The sequence below is a fragment of the Palaemon carinicauda genome, chromosome 2 (genome assembly GCF_036898095.1).
Source record: "Palaemon carinicauda isolate YSFRI2023 chromosome 2, ASM3689809v2, whole genome shotgun sequence".
Taxonomy (NCBI): domain Eukaryota; kingdom Metazoa; phylum Arthropoda; class Malacostraca; order Decapoda; family Palaemonidae; genus Palaemon; species Palaemon carinicauda.
This window is the reverse complement of record NC_090726.1, coordinates 49,763,083-49,788,281: the sequence shown is the minus strand read 5'-3', so window position 1 is coordinate 49,788,281 and position 25,199 is coordinate 49,763,083. Positions and strand designations below refer to the sequence as shown.

The 25,199-nt window shown below is 34.7% G+C and overlaps 1 protein-coding gene across 2 annotated transcripts in view; it reads right to left on the bottom strand.

Moving 5' to 3' along the window:
* Positions 1–195: 195 nt before the first annotated feature.
* Positions 196–25,199, bottom strand: part of Cals (calsyntenin-1) — a 161,024-nt gene continuing 136,020 nt past the window's right edge. The window contains exons 2-16 of one of the 2 annotated variants that reach the window (XM_068355801.1): positions 19,773–19,930; positions 17,776–17,903; positions 17,214–17,400; positions 16,478–16,646; positions 15,977–16,168; positions 15,286–15,509; positions 13,975–14,142; positions 13,432–13,539; positions 12,513–12,585; positions 11,916–12,089; positions 11,312–11,444; positions 10,579–11,065; positions 9,938–10,208; positions 4,482–4,654; positions 196–3,959 (exon numbers count right to left, since the gene is read on the bottom strand). In XM_068355801.1, the coding sequence (XP_068211902.1) occupies positions 3,795–3,959; positions 4,482–4,654; positions 9,938–10,208; positions 10,579–11,065; positions 11,312–11,444; positions 11,916–12,089; positions 12,513–12,585; positions 13,432–13,539; positions 13,975–14,142; positions 15,286–15,509; positions 15,977–16,168; positions 16,478–16,646; positions 17,214–17,400; positions 17,776–17,903; positions 19,773–19,930 (2,810 nt within the window). In that variant the 3' untranslated portion in view covers positions 196–3,794. Of the gene's footprint in view, positions 4,077–4,481; positions 4,655–9,937; positions 10,209–10,578; positions 11,066–11,311; positions 11,445–11,915; positions 12,090–12,512; positions 12,586–13,431; positions 13,540–13,974; positions 14,143–15,285; positions 15,510–15,976; positions 16,169–16,477; positions 16,647–17,213; positions 17,401–17,775; positions 17,904–19,772; positions 19,931–25,199 lie in introns of both variants that reach the window. The other variant, XM_068355808.1, reaches the window with a different exon arrangement.

The window sequence follows — 25,199 nt, the reverse complement described above, 5'->3', positions numbered from 1 at the left end:
CGGAAATTTTTCAAACAGAATATTCCTGTGTTCAAGTACAATGTAACTGACCTTGCTATTAAATTGACTACTGGATAAGTAACGAATTCAACACAATATCAAAGTTCAATACTGTATAACGGAATATAAAAAAAATTAAAACACTATGAATTACACATTAACCTGAAGATATAAGGTAAAATAAAACAACATACAGTGGGTGTAGGTGTTTATTGATGACGGATTACAGAAGCCAGGGGTTTTGTGCAGACTGCCTACACCCAGCGGCCAGCGCCATCCCAACCCTGTGTACATAATGTTGACCACCAGCGGCACCTAAACCTATCAATAATCATCTTGAATGAAAATCATAATTTCTAAATTGATAATAATCTTCCATATTGCTTTATCAAACTGAATCTATAAATTTTCAAAAGTACAGCACCAATGAAAAGGTACCCTGTACTGTACTTGAAGAAAAATGAACTGACAACAGTTTTTCCAGAAAAGGTTTTGAGTAAACTAAAATAAAAATGACAAGGCTCACTTTATGGGACGATATGTTAAGAGAGAAAAGGGAACCGGTTCTTTTACTCTTTTATTTGCACTTATTAACTGAAACCAACCGCAATTTCTTTTGGACAAAGTGCAAATCCTGTATGGTAGATTAGTGTCACTGGTGCTGAGCTTTCCTTTTACAAATGACTGCATTACAAAATTCCCAGCAAAAAGGTATCAAAATAAAACTATCATGATTTATATTTACGAGGTTCTAACAAAACTTTTTATGCTGAAAAAAAAAGCATCACTGGACATTTTAAAATTAATAAAAGCAACAAGGCAATAAAGCACAGAGAGCTGTTAATAAAATTGTGATTTTTTTTTTCTTGTCAGGCAATGGCTGCATGCTGCTCTAGAATTCTACCTGAAGCAATTAGTAAGAATTTTGGTTTTCAGAGGGAGGGATGCGTGCCGCTTTTTAAAACAAAAACCTGGTCCTTTAAATCTATGGCTGAGAACAACAAAAAAGCTGTCATCATCTACAACGGAATGTTACAGGTCAATTACTGACTTCTTTCAGATTATCCATACTTACATCTTTTTTTTTACATCAACACTCTGAACACTAATTTCATAAAGGAAATAACAAGTTGAACAGCCAATGCAACATGTGCAAATGAAATTAAAAATGTTAAAAAAAGAAAAAATAATAATTCTGAAGTGATGAAGATATTTAAACTTTTGTGTTTTTTATAAAAAAATTTGTAAACTGCAAAATAACACATGCTGTACTGGATGTTTCAAACTGTTATGGGCGATGAATGACAAGAGACTCCTAGCCTTTCTGCAAGAAGCATTTCTAGGTTCTAAGTAGGAAATCCTGCACGCAGAACCTAAGGGGATACTCCGTCAGTCACCTGTTGTTTCTCCACATTTACATGTAGGATAATCTTTTGATTGTTATTACCTAACAGCTTGGAGATATCCTGGCAAATATATGCTGCCATATGAACGTCAGGATTACAGTACAATTGAGAAGCGACGTAGGAAAGGTATACGATGGGTATCATTGTACATAAGTGAATTTACAAAATATAGAAGGCCTTCCCAAAGTGCTTCAGCTAACATACCTTTACAATGGTTTCTCAAATTAATCTGAATGATCGAACAACTGACGTCAAATATTCTAGCCATTACGTGTTTTGACAAAAAATGATGCGATAAGTGTGAAGGTATATTCTACCTTTCCTAAGAGTAGGCCAACTATTTCATTCTTCCGATATATATATATGTATATGTATATATATACCAACCACAAAAGAACCTAATTATTGCTCCCCTCACACTGTCAGACAAGAAGCTATTTTAAAATTTACAGCTAAAACACTGATTTATACAATCATATAATCAAAATATGAATCAGGAAAACTTGTCTTCCACTGTGAGAACGAGCCAATGTTAGAAGTCAAATCAACTGAAGTTAAATTGGAAAGGATTCCTTTTCCTAAATGATTTATAAAAGATCTAACACAGACTGTCCTCTCATATTGACCTAAATGCAAAATTGGAGACCAGAAAATTGCAGTACAACATTACATACCTGAGTCTCCTTAAAAATGAAAGACTATCAAAAAAAACCTAAGAGTTATGACTTCTGATATGTTGAAGTTACTGTGATAGCTCTGAGTGGAAAGATTCAGCAGAACAATCCTAAGTGGTGAGATGTGCAGGAAGCTAAAATGTCAATCAGAGAAGAGAGTCTGTGCTTGTGTGTTTAACACAGCGACAGGTCTCCCAGATTGGCCGAGGTACCCTGAGGTCTACAGACACGTGTACCATCAATGCCGCAGTAGCAATAAAATCACTAGCTCTTCCTTTCATAAGTACTAAGGCCTTCACAGAATAAATAGGATCTTTCACACAAAAATATACATACAGTATTAGACAAAATATTACTACAGTCAATTATAATAATAATAATACCGTACATCTTGGGATCCTAGACTGTCATATTTTGTGACAATATGTAACTACAGGCTCTCTATGGACAAATTCTGAAGGCTCTCTTCCCTTCATTTCCTCTTACAGAACAATATAGGAGAACTATCCCTGTGTCGGATGCCAGTTGAGGTTTTTGTGGCTTGACAGTCAATATATCACACTTACAACACTTTGTTCATTTACCTGTCACCCACATTCCGGCACCTTAGATTAATCTGTTTTTCTTAGCAAAATTATTGTAATTTTCACATAGCTTGTGACTAAACATTTTATTCTGGACTACAGTGGACTACTAAATACATACATTATATTTTCTATATTCATAGTTCTACAAAGTAATGATACCAAATAACAGGCAGGTCAAGATATGTTAAAACGTGTCTAAACATTCCGTGCAGTGCTACCTGGCGTTTAGAAAAAGCAGCCTGAAGCTACCTCCAAACCCTTCAAACATTGGACTAATGTGGATAACAATTCTCTATTGCCTCTCTTCTAATATCCCTTCTTTATTATCCAACTTGAGGAAATTCTATTCGTCCAAACAATGAAACGAGACTAAGTCTCATTTACAGTACTTATTAGTACATCAGTCTCCAGAGTACCATTTTAGGAATCAGTCAGAAACACCTAAATATAAAACCTTGGTTTTTAGTGTGAAACAATTTACCTGAATTATCACTTTTGCCCTAATAGTAATACAGAGTACAGTATATATCTATTTATATTTATATTGTATATGTATATGACTTTTCAAATTCAAGCAATGGCATTTTTTATCTCATAAAACAGTTCAAAAAGGTGTTTGAATAATCCAACTCCAATGACAGAAGGTAGACATCTGAGTGACTGTGCCACTTGTATGATATGACATGTAATCAAATATTTTTTTTTTTTATTATTTTTACAGAACTGGGGATAATATAGTACCTTAGTGATATATTAACTCCACATTCTCTGAGACACTAAGATGGACCCTGTACAAAACTGGCGACTAAACGGCGAACATCTCGAAAGAATTTACCGTCTGTCTGTGATGCTGCTGCTGCTTCAGGATGAAGACTGGTTTCATAAAAAGCAAAATGTTTAGACTCTCCCCCAAGAAAGTTTAGGTTAGTTGAGAAGAAACCAACTTGTTAGGAGTGATCATCAGTTTGCTAAGCTATTATTACATCTTGTGAGTCTATAGAAAAGTACAGTTGTTATTAAACCTAATTTGTGTAAACATGGAGAGTCTAGTCATTTAATCCCTATAAGAAACAGTCCACTGTGTCCCGGAGGAGGATCTTCTTAACTTATAAGGTAATGTAATAAACTTAAATTTTGAGATTTGAATCATCCCACTCCAACTCTTTTGGTTTTCCTTCCTCTTCATCCGAAGAGTCCAGATCATCGCTGTAATTATTCCCATCATCAGAGGAGTCGTCGTCGTCGTCATCATCTTCCCTGAGACGTTGAGTCTCGGCAAGTTCGAGTTGTTGCTGTTGAACAAATTTTTAAAGATAAGATCCTGCGAATCATATTCACTCTTACTGCATCAGCAGTGGCAGCAGTTATGAGTACGGTGTGATGTTTCTTGATGAAAGAGAAGAGCATTTCTAAAACAAATCAAAAGGAATCCAATAGTATCTTATCCAAAGATGCTTATTACTGATTTAGTTATGTTACAAGTGCTCGAATATCCAAGTGCTCGAATATCACGGTGCCAGAAAAAAGACAAAATGACTAATGCATTGTCATTGCTGTGCAGTTGTTTTCAGAGTGTGTGCCTAACATAGTATTATTATAAGAGCCACCAAAATAGCTAGAAACAATACAACTTCTGTGAGGGCCCAACAGCCCAAATTTAATCATTGGAATAATGGTTTCATCCAATAAGATCAATCATCAGTGACCATGAGTGATAACACTACCAGTTTCTATCTATTTCAATTGTAGAAATATTGTGGTAAACAATTTAAAGTTTATACGTCATCAAAAGCAAAGTAACTGAATTGCCTCACCTCCATTGGGTTGACTGTAATGTTCAAGGATGAATCATCCCATGCCATTTCAGCATCAGCGACATCTTCATGAGTATGGCGAGTGTGAGCAGCACGGACACGGATTACTCCCAGGACAACCATGAAGACGAGGAAGCCAACGCATACAACAATGATGATTGTGACTGCATGACCTAGAGATTGAAAGAGAATCAATATACATGTATGCGTTAATAAATGTATTACAATTATCACTTAAGACAATATGAGTAAGAAATATCTATAAAGAGAAAACGATGAATAGATGAAATGTATCCATAATACAGTATATTATTGTACTGTATTGATTGTTAACAAATGTATTACAATTATCACTTAGCCAATATGAGTAAGAAATATCTATAAAGAGAAAAAAGATGAACTTAATAGATGAAATGTATCCATAGTACAGTATATTATTGTACTGTATTGATTTTCAATAATCGATAGATTCCATAAACCGCACACATTTACGCTCCTGCCATGAACAAATATGGAAGATATGGCCTTGATATGAGCAAATTTTTATAGTATGATACATCAAAACATAAGGGATCCCTGTACTTAAAATCAATCCAGTTTGATGTAGGTTACTGTACTTTTACTTGTACATAAACTGATGTAATGTACACAAAACCTCTCGCATGAAGTTTTATATGAAAAAAAATTCTAATACCCCAATTAATTCACTATTTTTATATCTATATTGAGAGATGGTATAGCCTTATAAAAATTCTCACAACAAGCTTAATCTTAACTGGGTCTCCTTTACAGCCACAATCTTTTCCTAAGCCCTGTTCAACTTCTTTCCCATCTGTATGCGCTTTTTCTTTGTAATTCACTTGCAAAATGTCTACAATGTTATAATTGTAACATTCTCCACTCCAAATACAACAATAAACATTCCGATAATGATGGTATTTTCTTGCTTTGACAGTGCAATACATATCAAGAAACAATGGCTAGTCATCTTCCTCCCTATTTCTTTTCCATACAAAGCTATTTTCCCAATTGGAGCCCTGGGGCTTGTAGTACCCTGCTTTTCCAACTAGGGTTGTAGCTTGGCTAGTAATACTAATCATATCATTAATAACCCTTATAATTTTCGGTCAAATTTAACATTTAAAGTAATTCTGACCTCAGACATCTCTTTATAACTTAAAAATAGATAGAAAACTTTAGTTTCACTTTTTGATGAGTTACTTTAATCTTGCTAAGTATATCAAGTAAAAGCAAATGTAAAGCAAATTATTTCCTCTTTTTTTCTATATACTAATGAAGCTGTATTTAGCTATGATTGTAAATAACTCATGAACACAATATATAATAATGCAAAAATCTTTATACCATAATGGATATTTCCTTCAAACTATAGTGGAGTATCTTGGGCCACTAGTCTCTAAGGGGACTGCAAAATTGTAATACTGTATATGTGGTAATGTGGAAGGAACTAGCTTTTTTAATGCAAAATAGTTCCTACGCAGCCGCTAGGCGACTTCTTTTTCATGAAGACAAGAGTCCTACTCGTACGCTTATAAATCTTGCACCTGTGCTAATGCATTCTAATTTTTCTGATGCTTCTATAGTGTACATTCTAATAACAACTATGTGCATTTTAGAGTGCAAGAGAACTGACCCGAAGCTGAGCATGGTATACTGTGTTTATTGGTGCATGAGTAAAGAATCAGCTGAGATTCTTGTGCAAATTAATATCGATAAAGGAGAATCCAAGGCTCTAGACTTATTAAAATCCATTCTTGTACAGTATATTAATTATTTGTTATAATTTTTGCATTCTCGTTGAATTCATAACTACTGTACCAAGATATTTATATTTCATGGTACTTCAAATTACTCTTGGATTCAATCCTTATCTATACAGTGAGACTCCTAAAGAGATGCTTGTGGTGTTCGATTCCGAGCAAAATCTCACCCGCGGCAAGAACAGCAGCCTGTGTCCTACTGCCCCCATACATGTCTGTTGGCCATAAGTGAGGCAGTTTATCAGTGCCTATTAATACTGTCTATACCATACAACTATTATAATTACTGTCTCTTATGGTAGAAACAGTCACAATATCATATGCTGAAATTAATCTCATGTTTGCATTCATCTGAAATCATTCAAAGTTTAATTCCATATCTATTATATCTATAAAAAAAAAATGGTGCACTAAAACGTTAAGGAGAGTGAGTTTTGGCGAAAGAAAAATAATGAGGGCTGCAGAACAACAGGCAGTACGGTTAAGAGTTACCTATTACGTATAATTTTACTGACACTATCAACCAATAATGAAACTCCTAATGCACAGAAAAACAGACAAATACATTTCCATTCTAAAAATGTTCCTTAAATATTACTCTTGTCACACCAGTGCCTCAAAAACTGTCTTGGTTAGACTGCACTTTTAAACGCTTCCTAACAAGGGATACAGTAGTCGGAAGCTGCAATTTCCAATAGTGTACAGTACAGAAGGTCCCCAAACTTACAAACGTAAATCCAACTGAAAATCACATAGATAAGATAAAGAAATACTGTAATCAAAACAATGCTTTATCATTTAATACAGTAAGCAAAACGACGTTTGTAATAACCGGATATCTATTTCATATGAAACCCAACTATTTGCTGAATTTTGTAGCTGGTGGTCATCGGCATGGGATTCAGGTTGGGACTGCCCTAGGCCACAATTTAATAACATTCGACTTACTAACAGATTCTGAGAATCAATAAACTTGTAAGTCGGGGACCTTCTGTATGTAGAAAGAAGTCTAACATGTCAACTTTGCCTTTCAACTTCATCATACTCCTCTTCTACAGAGACCTTTAAAGTTACTTTCTTCTGGCTTCAAAAAGTTTGATACTGATTTAAATAGAGAGAAAGTTTAATTAAAATTATTCAATGTCCCTAAATAAACTGAAGACGTGCATTATTAAATGACTAATTCTTGATTTCCAAAATAAATGGCTTGAAATCTAAGCTTCACGTCAGTTAAGCAACTACAACCAATATAGAAACGTCAAATGCAATGCCTTCTTTAAACATCACCCCCTTTACTGGAATAAGCTCAAATATAAAGATTCTGGCTTATTACTATGGAACCTACAGAAGGAATAACTTACCTGAGTAATAAAGGGGTATTTTAAAAGGATAGTAATTGTACAAAATATATTCAAACTAAATATTCTGTACAAAGTACTTTCTGATCAATTATTAGTGTAATATGTGACTAAACTGTTTTATCACAGTCCATCAGTTTCTCTCTGTCTTTCTTTCAGTCAGTAGCTCCTTCAGACACACTCCAAAATAAAAAGAGGGCCCACACCTAGTCTATTATCAAAATAGGTAGAACAGCAACCATATTGATGATGGATTTCCTCTCTGTACATCCCACATAGTATAATCATCTTGTAATCCTTGTTCCTGTATTTTGCTTGTTTATCATGATTTTCTATTCAATTATGTTTTCATATAATTTCAACTATACAGTACTTCATTTAATCTCACTGTTAAGAAGCACTATTCTTTCAATACTTTCTCTACAGCTTTATTTGCTCCATATACAGTATACTCTTTGATGAACGTTTCTCTCCAGCTTGAAGTACTGTACTATAAGTGCCTTGTTAAAACAAACATTTTCCATCTTTCAAGAATTGTTGATAACCTTCACTTCGTGGTTTTAATTGTTTCCCTTTGCAAGTTGCTTTTGTTAGTGAGGTGTGGTGCAGTGTACTTTGGTATTTTCTATAATCATACGTCCTACATTATGTGTTATGCTTGCCAGTCTCTTCTTATACTGTACTATACTTCGAGCTTCATATTATGTTGATGAGAACTGGATTCACCCTCGATATTTTGTTCAAACGTCGGCACTGTAGTCACAATTTGTAATTAAACTCTTTATTTTTCAGAAATGCTTAGTGTCGGACTTATCAAAGCACCTGTTTCTGGTGAACTTAATTCAGATTGCAAAATCAAATCAAATGGTTGGGAGATACGAGGATTTATCCCTCAACATTTAACTACAGGTGTCATGATATTTAAGCATGGCATAATATATCCACCAAATTTTTTTTACTTACCTAATAACTTTCTTGACTTTATCTGATCATGATGGCTATGCTTGCCATTTGTGGAATACCTGTACTCACAAAGGAACATCCTTTTTCTAATAATTATGCATACCATCTTGATTCAATGTTTTTTCAAGTTGTTTTTACAGCCTGACTTGCATAACATTAGCTTTATCTGTATCAATTAATGCTCCTATTCTCGTAGTTTGCACTGAGCATGTGCACCTAAATGACTGTCATGATACAGTAATTCAAGCGACTCTTATTTCAGTTTTAAAAACCATTATCTCAAGGTAAATGTCGTGTGCTACTCTCTTACGGCCACTCTTTTTGGGGATGTGAATAGCAAAATGCTGTCTATCTGTCATATTTCAGTGGGACTGGCAATACGTCTGGTCATAAAGATTGTCTCTATTAAGGCAAATACACTTGCCTTGAAGTTGTGGGTATGCTACACTACTAGTGTCTCATCTAAACCAGTGAGGAAGCTGCACACACACACCATTTCGCATCTAGACCTGTGTGCATGCTACAAAGCTTTGGCCCCTTGTCAATCCACATACACTTTATGTTTTTTAAAGTGCAGCAAGTCTTCTTTCAGTCAAATACAAGCTTTCTACCCATGTGGCCAACAATCTAATGTGCTTCCGCTAGTCACACACATTATCCATTTTAGAGAGGCAACTGGTAAGGTAGTTACCTTCAATTGACTCAAATGAGAGACCCTTATTTTTGATAGGAGAAAAATTAGACATGTACATTATTTGAATCCATGTTCTATCTACCATGTGGTCAATTAGCTAATCATTAACTCTGCTAAGATGCCTCTTAAGAAAACTAGCAATCCTCAAGTTACATGGACTCGATAACTCCCAAGTATGGCCACGCTTTTTGACGGTCCGTCTGCCAAACAACAGCACACCTGATGACACAGATAGTGATGTAACCACCAATGAGGCATTGTTCTACCTACTCACTATGAGGCTTTTCATCTTGTAGTGTGTCAGCAGGAGCTGCTGACAACAGAAATAGTAAATGTAATCTCATGGTTTTATATTAAGATAAATAATTCAGACCATTATACTTCTGACTCATAACAGAAGTGTTTTGCAATTTCCAATTACTACTTTTATGGTTGTACTAAATTTAGCTTGATAAAAAGGGGCAAAATGATGTGACTACCGTACATACAAAATAATCAGTCTTCTACAGAAAACATCAATATACTGTACCATGTTTTCTAAAAAATACCTACAGAATATAAACTTTGCTGTATCTAATACTACTACTATTGTTCCACTGAACGCTGCAGCTTAAGGCAAGAGCACAAGTCAAGAAAAATCAAGACATATTGATCTATTACCTGCACTGTTAACTGCCACTCCTTCCATCACATTAGAGGTGAAATAAACATCATTAACTGTGTGGGCAGGTTTGAGCTCTACGTGGTGGCCAGAAAGTTTAGCATGGGCTGGAATTGGAGGGGGATTGTGATGGGAAACTTGTGCTTCTGCAGGCTCATTCAATGTAGACTGATGCTGATGTTCGTCGCTGTGCACAGCAGCTGCGCCAAGTGGGCCACCAATAACACCAATTCCCTTATCAACACTGAGCTGGGGATGGATAACCGTCACCTGTAAAGACGGTTTATAATTTCATAAAATACTTGGGAAAAAAAAACGGAATTCATTCTTTTTAGTGTTTGATTGTTTGTACACGTAAATTTGAAGTTACAACAGTTTTTCTTTTCGTTTTACTTTGATAGTAATTTGAGTAAAATACTAAATTAGAGATTACTGTAGACTGAAATGTTGTGCAAAAGTTGCAACATAGTATTTCCTTTCGTTTTACTTTTATAGGAATTTGAGTAAAGTACTAAATTATAAACTACTGTAGCCTGAAATATTGTGTGATGTGTACAGTTAATAAATTTAGGTATGTACCTTCAAAAAGTAACGTGTGCCACATAGTAAAGATGACATAAAACAGAGAGAAACAACTTACAGTCTGAACATATTCATTGCTTGTGAATCTTCCTCCAAGTTCGCTGCACGACAGCTTGAATGCTCTGTTCAAGTAATATGCAGGTTTTCGGTTGGCATAGTGAATCTGACGAAGAATAGACTGATAGTGGTGAGTAGTGTGAGCTCCGGAGATGGTAGCCCCTTGCCTGGTGACAGATGCTGCCAAGCCCAATTCAGCAATGAGATTGTCAGGAAGGACTAATGTTTCGTGATCAGGGTTAAGAGGTGGGTACACTGATACCACACATTCATCCAACTGGCCACCAGGAGTAGGTGCTGTGGCTTCTTCTGCTGCTGCTGAAAGGTACACTCCAATATCAGGGAATACTCGAAGGCCCTGTCTGAAGCTTTCGTATTCTTCAGCAAAGTTTGTAGTGCCGTTTAGCTCGATGCTGGGCTGGTGTGGCTGCATCACGACAACAAAACTCTGAGCTGTGGCAACTTTTAGAGCCTTTCCAGAGTCACATCTGTGGAAAAGGGGATAATTATCATACAATGTTGATCAATTTTATCAACAACTTCATAATAATGTCAATAGTTATCTTACTAAATGTCAATAGTTATCTTACAATATGTCAAAAGTTATCTTACCAGTCTCTAAAATAAATGTTACAGCCATGTGAAATACTGCATTATAATTACTTGTAATCCAAATAAAACTTTTATACAAAAATATAAAAAAATTCCTTAAAGAACAATTATGATGCCCTTACAAGATGTTAGTGATCACAGAAACTGGGCGGCGTCCTGGGGTTGGGAAGTCTCGGCCATTCACGTAAGCAACTCGACGAATCAGCGTTTCCAAATTTGTGACGTTGTTCCCTTCAATTGTAATCTGAGTCATCTCTGAAACAGCAAGGCAAAACATATGATTTAAGATGTTACCAAAATCATAAAAATGACAAAAATTTGAAAATGGGTATTTTTCAGTCATTTAGGAAAATGCAATTACTATAATGACCAATGAAAACCCATTAAGTAAGCATTTATGATAAGAACTATTTTTGGAATTTATTTCATTATTCATATTTTCCTGATAAGGACCACCTTTAAATGATATATATTTAATTGATGTGGTATCATTGTTAACCTTATACATTCAATATCCACTTTTCCATTATCAAATGCAGTGGGGAAAGCTTTTGTCATTAGAAATATTGAAAGAACTATGTCCCAGGCAACATAAAAAAAGCATTACCAAATAAATATAAAAACTACCATAATTTATAAAGTTAAATGTTTAGTTTAACTTTACTTAACTTTACAAAGTTATTTTATTTCCCTTTAGAATGTTTCACCACAATGCTCTAAACTCACCATTGTTTGTAAGCAGCTCCATGCTAGGCTGCAAGAGTTCCATGGCTGGAGTATCCAGGGCCTCCTGGCAACGAGTAAGGCAAGAGAGGACGCGGGGAGACTCCAGACCACCAACTAATACGGACAAGCCAGCCAGGTATCCAGTGAGGCCATGCTTCATAGCACTTTCTGAGCCTGTCAAAATAACGATAGTCAAATCAAGCTGCCATTCTTTAAAACTTTTTTTTTTTTCTACATTTCGTATGATAAGACAATTCAGTTATTAAGATTTAAATGCCAACAATCAGCTTCAATGAGTTTTCTTTGTATTTCGTATATAATGGTTTAGTTATTAAAATTTAAATACTAACACCCAGCCTCCGTGAGTTTTTTCTCTGTATTTCATATAAGATGATTTAGATATTAAAATGCCAACGCCAACAATCAGTCCTGCAGGAATTTTTAAGCTAAAATATTAAAGATAATTAAAAATTATGTATGCAGTAAAAAAGGAGGAATTTCTTTTACTGTCATATTGTTAAAAAATGTAGAGCAATACTGTACATCAATCTATGATGTACTGTATAAGGTATTTCAAGATCACAAAAAATTCTTTACCTTGCCAACATGCTCCAACAGTCATAGAAGTGTTGATTCCACGGGTTGGGTGCAGAGGCCAGTCATCAATGACCTGAAGTTGTATAAATAATAATAATAATAATAATAATAATAATAATAATAATAATAATAATAATAAAAATAATATTTTGGAAGTAGACCTCTTTAATCAAGTTTCATTAAAGATAATCCCTGCCTCAGTGGCAATAATTTTGCAGTTTAGCTTTTCTATTGCTTGTGCTTTTCTTCTTTCGTCGATACTGCATTCTACCACTAACCGTGTTAGTCATCGGTAAGGGATAGCAAAAATGCATAGATAAAAATCTATCAAATTATACATTTTCTCTATACATTTTGCTCTCTCGTACCAATGACTAACATGGCACAGTTATAGGCAGAACACAGGACTGACGAAAGAAGAAAAATACGAGGAAGAGAAAAACTCCAACTACAAAATTAACGGCACTGAGGTAGCAGTTATCTTCAATGATAATAATAATACTAATATTGATGATAATACTAATATTAACACTAACAGTAATCATACTAACCAAATTGATTCAAGAAACTGATCAACTTAAATTAAAAAACCCATTGTTGAGTATCTATAGAAAATATTAGGCATTGAATGGTATTTATTTTCCTATTTTAACCAAGTATGAATGTTATGTACCTTAAATTGAAAACTAAAAAATATTGTGAGATTGAAGAGTACACCTTATCAACATAACTCTTATTTTCACCAAGTATAAATGTATCTTGAACTGAAAACTCAAAAAATATTTTGAGACTGAAGAGTATACCTTATCACCATAACTTTTCACCAAATATGAATGTTATGTATCTTAAATTGAAAATTCACAAATATTTTGAGATGAGTAATTTCCACACACGAAATTAAATTCATAAATTAACATACCTCTGGAGATTCGCCATTCTCGGGTCTGAAGATGTGCCCGTCGACGTATAGGGTTACCTCTGGCATTTTGACGTGAACGGAATAGTGATGCCATTCATTATCGCAAACCTTCAAGAGAAAAATCAAATTAAAACATGATCAAATATTCAAATTACTATTTATTTTTATACTGTACAGTAACATATCTATTTTCATCTTTCATTGCAGAACAAACCTTGAATTTTCAAGCAAGCGATATGTGAATTTAAAGATGTGACTTTTTATATAATGTTGAATATATATTTTGCTTGAGGGTACATTCAAGCACACTTGTTTACTTATTTCATTTCCTCAATGGGGTATTTTCCTTGATTGGACCCCTTGGGCTTATGGCATCCTGATTTTCCAACTAGGGTTGTAGCTTAACAAGTTATAATAATAATAAACCCAATTTAAGCTGTCTTATGAAGAAGGAAGAGGTTTTGTAAAGTTGTACAGAACTCCATTTTGTGTTATTCAAGGTAAAGATAAAGCCTGGCATAACGAACAGCGTATGTACATTACCTGGGGAAGTTTCCATCTCCATTCCGCTGGCTGGAAGGTGTTCAGGTTGGCTTCGGTGTAATCACGTCTCAGGAGGAGAATGAGGCGGCAGTTGCGAACAAACAGAGCCATGTGATGGCGGTTCATCTTGTGGTCATCTGCATTGCAAAGAATGTGTTCCTTGGTGTGCTGAAAGAATGGAAATACATTGAAAATTACATACATTCTTAGAACAGTACTTCCATTTCCATATGCAGTACTGCATTAACCCATGAGGTCCTTATTCTATACGCTATTATAGATGAAGAACAAGGCCAAATATTAAACTATACGGCAGTGCCTTTACATTATAAGCACAATGTTAACGCCAGTTAATTCAGTCAATAAATCACCAGTAAAAACGTTTATTCCTTATCAAAAGCTTTATTCTTCATCGAAACGTTTAATCCTTATCGAAACGTTTATTCATTATTGAAACGTTTATTCATTATCGAAACGTTTATTCATTATCGAAACGTTTATTCCTTTTCAAATGAAAAAAAGAATTTGGGAAGATAGTTTATGGCTTTACACAATAGGCCTTGAGGTATCAATAATTCTAAAAAAGTAATAACATGGAAATACAATGAAGGTAAACTCTAAGTAAAATATTGAAAGATTAAATCATTAATCATTTAAAACAATTTGTAAATAACATTGAAATTTGGAATCATTATCACCTGGATAAACTTTCATGTAGTATATAAATACATATTTTTATAAAAATTAAAAATATATGGTAATTAACAGAATAGCCATATAAAGTAAAATGAAGATCTATATAATTCCCTTTAAATGACATTAGGTAGACTACAGTATCCATAGATTCATTCCTTTACATACATATACCAAGGCACTTCCCCCAATTTTGGGGGGTAGCCGACATCAAACAAATGAAACAAAAAAGGGGACATCTCCTCTCTATGTTCCTCCTAGCCTGACAAGGGACTCAACCGAGTTCGGCTAGTACTGCTAGAGTGGCACAGCCCACCCTCCCACATTATCCACCACAGATGAAGCTTCATAATGTTGAATCCTTTAAATTGACATAATTTACAAGCTATATGGAGCTATTCACCCAAGAGACAAAATATTGGTTATCTTTGGTTATCTCAGAAATTCAAAAGATATACTAAATAAAAAATGGAGTAATCACTCAAAAGTGTCCACAAAATATACGTTTCACAATTAGTGACACTTGATTAATTACTCCATTTTAAATTCAGTATGTTTTGAATTCCTGACATCACGCCATAAATGAGATCGCATATCAAAACAGCACCGAAATATTACCTTATCAGCATTAGGATGAGACTTATGTTTCATCCATGTGGAGATGGTGAACATGGAGGTGAGATTATGACTTAGGATTGATTCTGGGATGACAGCGCCAGAGGAATCTCCTTCAAATTCGTAGATGAGGTCCCCCTCGTGGCCTTCGTCAGAGTGCAATCCTGCTGTCCAGTCCTTCCCAGCGCCAGGGGCAGGAAGCAGTTCGATACTGGAGGAACTGGCTCCTAAAATATGAAAATATAGCTCTTCAATAAAGCAAATTACTTGGCGTTTGTAAGCATTTTCTTTTGTAGTTTATTTATTTCTTTACTTTGTTTCCTCATTGGGCTATTTTTCCCTGTTGGAGCCCTTGGTATTATAACATCCTACTTTTTCAACTAGAGTTTTAGGTTACCTACTAAATAATGATAATAGTAACAATAATATTATTAAGGACCCAAATGACTTTTAAAGACAATAAGATCACTTATTTTTTATCAAAACAAATTATTAATATTTTTTATCAAAACAAATTATTAATACTTTTTATCAAAACAAATAATTAAACTCTGCATTTCAAGTACACTCACTGGGCTGGTTAATAACCTCCTTTTAATATTAATAATAATAATGACTTACAAGTGAGGTAAATGGAAAATTATTTTTCAAAGAAGCTAAATTGGAAAATGGGTTTAATTTTCCTACTACTTACCGCACATTTTTCTCTGAGCGGCAACAGAGTACGTGTCGCGATCACATCCCTTTCCAATATGGTTTGTGGTCAGACCAATGCGAGCCTGGACGCGTTCTACCCGGCAGGGAACGTTGCATAGCTCCAAAGAGGCAGAGGGAAACAGTTCTTGTCGACCAGAGCCAGGAGAGTATTCAATCTGTTCGCTGATTCCTGTTTATAAGTTTGAGGGGGTTAAAAAAGATTGGGATTTCCTTATGCATTGATGTGTTTTTCTGAATATACAATTAAAATGACCTGCAGAGGTACCATAGTAATAAAATCTTCAAGTTGCAAACTTATCTATGTATGGTACTGCAGTGAGAATATATTCACTGCATTAATAATCCAATAAAAAATACAAAATGGGGTTTATTTTGACAGATTACAAACTAGCAAATATAATACTGTCTGTCTTTTCAAAATTGAAATACATTGAAGCAAATTAAAGGATTATTTAATAAAGAAAACAACAAGACTAACCTTTCCATCCAAGATGACAAACACGATTCACTTTTATGGTGACCATGACAGGCTGTGATCGTTTCATCCCGCAGTCATAAGCGACCACGGAGAGTATGTGGTTGTGGGACTTCTCATAGTCAAGAGGCTCGGTGTTGCGGACAACTCCTTCGCTGTCGATGCTGAATGGCTGTAATAAAAAAGAAAATGGTTAGCTTCCGAAATTCAAACTCGCAGCGAATGTTTTTAAGCTGAACAGGCTGACATAAGTTTCTCTTTATGGGTTGTATACGACATATATATTAACATTCTTACTGGTCTCAAGATCTCATTATCAATAGTCAAACTACGCACTGATCCTTTCTTTGCTTAACCTTATGATCATTTCCAATAGTAACTCTTTTCCTCTCTCCTCAAATTCAAACATACAGCGAATGTTTTTAAGTTGAACAGGTTAAGTTAAGTCTCTCTTTATAGATTGTATATGACATCTTTTTTAACGTTCTTCCTGATCTCAAGATATCATTGTCAACAGTCAAACTTTACACATATCCTTTTTTTTTTGTTATGAATTTTTGTTATGAATTGTATATGACATCTTTATTGATGTTGTTACTGATCTCAAGATCTCATTGTCAATAGTCAAACTTTGCACACAGATCCTTTCTTTGTTTGACACTCTCTCTCTCTCTCTCTCTCTCTCTCTCTCTCTCTCTCTCTCTCTCTCTCTCTCTCTCTCATGCTTATTATCACATACCTGGTCCCTCGTGATGAGCTCATATCGGCAGATGTCCCCGTACTTGGGTGAGCAGTCCTGGTCGTCAGCCTGCAGGGTGAGGATCTCCTCGTAAAGACGTCCCTCGTCGACACCCACGACGTAGGATGGCTCCACGAACACTGGGGCGTACTCATTTACATCACTGACTTTCACGTGTACTGTGACGCTGCAGGGGGGAACACGGAAGTATTAAGGAACGTATTAAAATTAGGGTCAGGTATGGCTTGGCCAGGGGACATAAACGTAATAAACATTATTATATATATATATATATATATATATATATATATATATATATATATATATGTGTGTGTGTGTGTGTGTGTGTGTATGTAGCCACATACACCTAACACATAAGAATATGCACAAAAACACATTAATTTATATACAGAGGTCAGAAAATTAATAAAAATCAGATCTTGAAAGGGAAATCTTAACCATTTTTGAAAAGATCAAACGATAATTACTATTGGCTTTTGTAAGAATAAAAAAAATTACAACAGCATCAAATGGGTGAAAAAACAACGAAATGTCAACCTACTTGCGAGATTCGATGCCGGAGCAAGAAACGGCAGTGATGTCAAACTTGTAGTTCTTTCGCTTTTCGCAGTTGAGGGGCCTTTTCGTCAGCAGCTCGGCTTCCCCAGTGTCGGGGTCTCTCAGTTGGATCTGTTAGGGAGATGATGAACTGTTAGCATGAGGGGCAAGGTTACAACCTGGGGATAATGGAACTTGGGAGAGAATACCAAAGACTCTGGTTTAGAGGTTTAAAGGACGCTCATAAATGACAGAGGCAAAGGACAGTGATATTGGCCTATCAAGCAGTAGAATGCCCGAGAGACTGACCACATAAACATATGATCCGCCCCCAAGCTCCCTCTCTACCCAAGCTAGGACCAACGGCTTCTGATGACTCGGCAGATACACCGGAGCTTTTGAAGAATAACGGTCCTTTACGAACCTGGGACCTTTATTCTTCAAAAGGTTAAAACTGGGACCCGCATTGTTAAAAACGGATTTAGGGAAGAACAACCTCCGAGGAAATCAAGCAACAACATGATTGGTTGTCAACCTAACCTAACCTATTTGATTCTTTTTGTTTTGAAATTTCAAAATAATATTTGTGCAATTAATTTCAACTGACTTAATTTTGTATACAATAAACATGGTGTATGTATGATAGCGGCCACCTGTATGTATGATTATGTCTATCTTAGAATACGGTAGTGTAAGGGGGGTCGCAGGAGCCCCGTTAAGTAAGTAGGCAAGGACAGGGCTTATAGGTTAGATTAGGGGGGAAAGTTTAGGTTAGTTGATGTCTATTTTTAATCGCGTGAGGAACTGGACGCCGATATACAAAGACTCCCAATAAACTGTTGCTTTTAATTCTCCATACTTTTTAATTTGATAAATATTTTATGTTTATGTATTTTTTATTCACAAAATAAAGAATCTTTTCATTCATAGTTGTTTCATTTTCCTTGTTATATTCACCGGGTCCCAACTGGGACCTTTGATACTCAAAAGGCCCAAACTGGGACCCTATTTTTCAAAAGGGTTGTGGGACCGCTATTCTTCAAAAGCTCCGATATACCTATAGGCTCCCCCCAAACCCCACCCTTCTTAGCTCACAAGGATGGTAAGGTTGCAGCGACCAAAGAAACTAACGAGTTTGAGCGGGACTCGAACACAAGTCGGCAAATTTGATGGACTTTTATAAATTAAATTGAGCAATAGAAATATATGATCTCAATAAACGTGAAAAAACACTTATGTGAAATTATCTTTAAGTAGATTTGAAGGGCCACACAGGTAAAAAAAAATGTAAAAATCTTTTGAATGTTTTTACAGTTTATATTTACATATGGGATCAAGATTTGATTAGAGGAACAACTATAATAATAATAATAATAATAATAATAATAATAATAATAATAATAATAATAATAATAATAATAATAATAATAATAATAATAAAAATAACTTGGTAAGAAATCCTCTTGCAAACATTTTGTTGACAATTAACTGCTGGAAATTATTTCTACCTTCCTGATTGTGTTCTTTACTCTATGACTACTGTTATAATAATAATAATAATAATAATAATAATAATGATAATAATAATAATAAAGATAAATAATAATAAATGATAATAAAATAACAATAATAAAAAAAAATAATAATAATAATAATAATAATAACAATAATAATAATAATGATAATAATAATAACAATATTAGTAATAATAATAACAATAATATCAATAATAATAATAATAATAATAATAATAATAATAATAATAAATGATAATAAAGATGATAATATTAATAAAAATAAAAATAATAATAATAATAATAATAATAATAATAACAATATAAATAATAATAATAATAATAATATCAATAATAATAATAATAATAATAAATGATAAAAATAATAATATTAATAAAATAATAATGATAATAATAATAATAATAATAATAATAATAACAATAATAATAATAATAATAATAACAATAACAACATTGAAGAACTTACCACAAAAGGTGCTTCTCCATGGTGTTTGTTCACAATCCTATAGGAGCAGACATCAGGAGTGGCACGGATAGCTGGCTGTAGCTCCACGACTGTGTCATCCTCGGAGACCAAGCCATGGTATCCTTCAGAAGCTTGGACGAGGTCAAATTCGGGCACTCCTGTAGGATGGGACAGGGAATTAGTTGAAGGCTTATGAAAGTATTATCCTGGATTTCAGGATATATATTAAGTTCTATGAGGAAATAATAATGATAATAATATCAATAATAATAATAATAATAATAATAACAATAATAATAATAATAATAATAGTAATTCTAATAATAATAATAACAATATTATTCCCTATATAACAGAAAAGCAAGTGTCTGGCTATATATATATATATATATATATATATATATATATATATATATATATATATATATAATATTCATATATATATGTATATATATATATATATATATATATATATATATATATAATATTCATATATATATATATATATATATATATATATATATATATATATATATATATGATAAATTTTGCACATTTTTTACGTGTTTTTCATATTCAAATAAGCCATATATATTTTGATATATTAATGTCTGGATTCTCTTAACGACCTCGGGATCAGAGCCCCAGGCGAAATCTCACAAAGACAAGAGCTTGGCTCCGGCCGGGAATCGAACCCTGGTCGGCAAGCTTATATAGACAGTGACTAACCCATTCGGCCGAATGGGTTAGTCACTGTCTATATAAGCTTGCCGACCAGGGTTCGATTCCCGGCCGGAGCCAAGCTCTTGTCTTTGTGAGATTTCGCCTGGGGCTCTGATCCCGAGGTCGTTAAGAGAATCCAGACATTAATATATCAAAATATATATGGCTTATTTGAATATATATATATATATATATATATATATATATATATATATATATATATATATATATATATATATATATATATATATATATAGATGAATGAATGACCCAATCACTCCCAAAATCTAATCAAATTGTCCTTGGATCATGAACAATCATCCCACCAAATTTCACGAGATTCGGTCAAATAGTTTTTGAGTTATGCGAATCAGAAACACACAAACAGACATACAAACAAATACACGCCTATCAAAACACAACCTTCGCAACAAGGTTGGCGAAGGTAACTATACTCAATTTCTTTTAATGAGGCGCATTTGCACTGACTCGGAGCGCTGCCCTTTTAGCTCGGGAAAGTTTCCTGCTATCTGATTGGTTAGAATGATCTTGTCTAACCAATCAGCGATCAGGAAATTTTTACGAGCTAAAAGGGCACCGCTGCGAGTCGGTGCAAATCTGCCTCACTAAAAAGAATTGACTATAGAGGGGCACTTAGTAGAGCGCAGACCTCCGCCGCAGCAGCAGCTTATCTCTTGACCTTTTGCTCGACCTTTGACCTTGACCTTCCAAAATGTAATTATTGCCAGCTTTTTGCATAACAATTAATCCCTGCACGTTTCATTATTCTACGATTAAAATTGTAGCCAGGAGGCTGTTCACAAACAAACACATACACAAACAAGGGGTAAAACAAAACCTCCTTCTAAATTCGTTGGCGGTTAATAAAGGTCACGCAGTTAATGATAAAAGTTGAATAAACACACCGACATGCAACATGCAACATAGAAACGTCATACTGCGGCAAGAATATTTTTTTTTTTCTTTACGTTCACTAAGGAGCTTTTGGCGTGTGTCCCACATGTTTGATTTCATTTTATTGCTGGAATTTGCGTCATACTAAACCAGGTTTTTGTTTTTGTTGTGTTTCTTGTTGATGTCGGCTACCCCCCAAAATTGGGGGAAGTGCCTTTGGTATATGTATGTATGTATGTAAACCAGGGTCACGTGATACTGTCAAAACCTTGAATTGTAAGAAGTATAAACCTTATTTATAATTGAGATTTCTTGATGACTGGCGTTATTTTAATATTCATGGAAATATAAAGCAAAAAACCGAGGCCTACACTGTTAGAAATTTACCATAAAAAGGTAAAAATCTTGTCAAAACCTTGAATTGTAAGAAGTATAAACCTTATTTATAATTGAGATTTCTTGATGACTGGCGTTATTTTAATATTCATGGAAATATAAAGCAAAAAACCGAGGCCTACACTGTTAGAAATTTACCATAAAAAGGTAAAAATCTTGTCAAAACCTTGAATTGTAAGAAGTATAAACCTTATTTATAATTGAGATTTCTTGATGACTGGCGTTATTTCAATATTCATGGAAATACAAAGCAAAAAACCGAGGCCTACAGAAAGAGTAGGCCTACACTGTTTGAAATTTGCCATAAAAACGGTAAAAATCCTGGAATAGATGTTGCCAGATGACTGGTGTCATTCTAAAATCCATGGAAATATAAAGCAAAAACCGAGGCCTACAGAAAGAGTAGGCTTACACTGTTTGAAATTTACCATAAAAACGGTAAAAATCCTGGAATAGATGTTGCCAGATGACTGGTGTCATTCTAAAATCCATGGAAATATAAAGCAAAAACCGAGGCCTACAGAAAGAGTAGGCTTACACTGTTTGAAATTTACCATAAAAACGGTAAAAATCCTGGAATAGATGTTGCCAGATGACTGGTGTCATTCTAAAATCCATGGAAATATAAAGCAAAAACCGAGGCCTACAGAAAGAGTAGGCTTACACTGTTTGAAATTTGCCATAAAAACGGTAAAAATCCTGGAATAGATGTTGCCAGATGACTGGTGTCATTCTAAAATCCATGGAAATATAAAGCAAAAACCGAGGCCTACAGAAAGAGTAGGCTTACACTGTTTGAAATTTGCCATAAAAACGGTAAAAATCCTGGAATAGATGTTGCCAGATGACTGGTGTCATTCTAAAATCCATGGAAATATAAAGCAAAAACTGAGGCCTACAGAAAGAGTAGGCCTACACTTTTTGAAATTTACCATAAAAACTGTAAAAATCCTGGAATAAATGTTGCCAGGCATTTACCGTTTTAAAAACGTTTATATTGACGTTAAGGTGTGATATTACGGTCACCAACCCATAAAATAACAAGTAGGGTAGAAATAACGGTCACCTGTATTTTACTGAAATACGGCTGAGAACAGTATATTTTTAAGGAGAATTTTTGATTAAAATTGCGGTTTCTGAGTGTATCTGAAAAAACCTTACCCAAATGAAGCTCTAAATATTGAATTATCAAATATAAACGTTTGCCAAAGTAAAAATTTTACAAAGACAGTAAAAAGAAACTCAAAACACTTGCTTAAAAAAAAGATACAAACATATAAACCACTGAAATAGAAGGGCACTCAGTAGAGCGCAGACCTCCACTGCTGCAGCTTATTTCTCGACCTTGACCTTTAAACTTAACATGTATCAATTGGCGTGGATTTTCATACACTCAAATATGAACCAAGTTTGAAGTGTCTGTGACAACGATGTCTAAACTTATGGCTGATTACGTGAATTGGACATTTTTCGTGACCGTAACCTTTGACCTTGACCTTTCAAAATTTAATAATTTCCAGCTTATTACATAACAGCTAATCCCTGCAAGTTTCATTACTCTACGATTAAAATTGTGGTCAGAAAGCTGTTCACAAACAAACACAGACACACACAAACAGGGTCGAAAACATAACCTCCTTCCAGCTTCGTTGCCAGAGGTAATGAACTACATATTACTGACACTCCCAGACTCACCTACAACACAAACAAACACAAACAGGGGCGAAAACATAACCTCCTTCCTACTTCGTTGCAAGAGGTAATGAACTACATAATACTGCCACTCCCAGACTCACCTACAACACAAACAGAGGCGGAAACATAACCTCCTTCCAACTTCGTTGCCAGAGGTAATGATCTACATGATACTGCCACTCCCAGACTCACCTACCACACAAACAAACACACAAACAGAGGCGAAAAACATAAACTCCTTCCAACTTCGTTGCCAGAGGTAATGAACTACATATTGCTGATACTCCCAGACTCACCTACAACACAAACAGAGGCGGAAACATATAACCTCCTTCCAACTTCGTTGCCAGAGGTAATGATCTACATGATACTGCCACTCCCAGACTCACCTACAACACAAACAGAGGCAAAAACATAACCTCCTTTCAACATCGTTGCCGGAGGTAACGAACTACATATTACTGCCAATCCCAGACTCACCCAGCAAAAAATCCCTCCTCTTCTTTTCTCTCCCCAAAGCAATGGCATTAAATTAAAACTTCCTTCTCCTTTTAGCATAAACAAACACAGCAACGCATTTTGTACAAAGCAAAACAAGGCGATCATATGCATGAGAAAGTTGCAGAAGCAAAAACCTGATGTGTGGTTTGCCTTAATTGATACAAGTTTCCCCTGATATATTTTTGTTTTTGTTTTGTTTTGTTTTGCAGTCGCAACTTACTGGTGTATATCAAGAACGAAATCATGTAAAGGGGCAAGGATATATCGTAGATAGATAGATAGATAGATATTTTTATTGACCACAAGCACCCTAGCAGTACCAGCTGAACTCGGTTGAGTCCCTTGTCAGGCTGGAGGAACGTAGAGGGTAGAGGTCCCCCTTTTTTTTTTTTTTTTTTTTTTTGTTTCATTTGTTGATGTCGGCTACCCCCCAAAATTGGGGGAAGTGCCTTGGTATATGTATGTATGTATGTATGTACAATACAAAATAATCCGAATTTTACAAAAGAACATTTGGTCCAAATTACAAAATTAAATACGATAGATTTTGTACAATCTCTTATACAGACTAAAAGAATTTCAATGGCACATATATTGTACTCAAACTAAAAAACAAAACAAATTTAACTATACGCCATCAACAAGTTCCTGTACTTACAAATTTACACATTACAATAATGTTACATTCAAGACAAAGAAAGAAGATCATGTACAATTTTACATACTACATCATAATCAGTTCTGTTTAGTAGCAAGTCTAAAGCTGTGGTAACGTTATACACTCTTGTATACAGATAGAGTAATTTGCATGAGTGTATATTTATATCCATTTAGCTAAATGGATACGTCAAAAAACTAAAGTAATGGATATCCTTGAAACCATTAGCAAGCTCAAATGGAACTGGGCAGGGCACATTGCCAGGATGACAGACAACTGATGGACATCACGAACAACCTTCTGGACACCCCGAGGATACACAAGAAACCGACGAAGACAAAAAACCCGCTGGCGAGATGACTTAGACCAACATAAGGAACAGTGGCACAGAATAGCATGCGATAGAAGTCTGTGGGGAAACCTGGGGAAGGACTACATCCAACGAAGGACTTTTGAAGGCTGAAATGATGATGATGATGATATTTATACACCTTTCTGAGTGAGGATACCTTAACGTGGTGAAAAGGTTTGCGTATCGC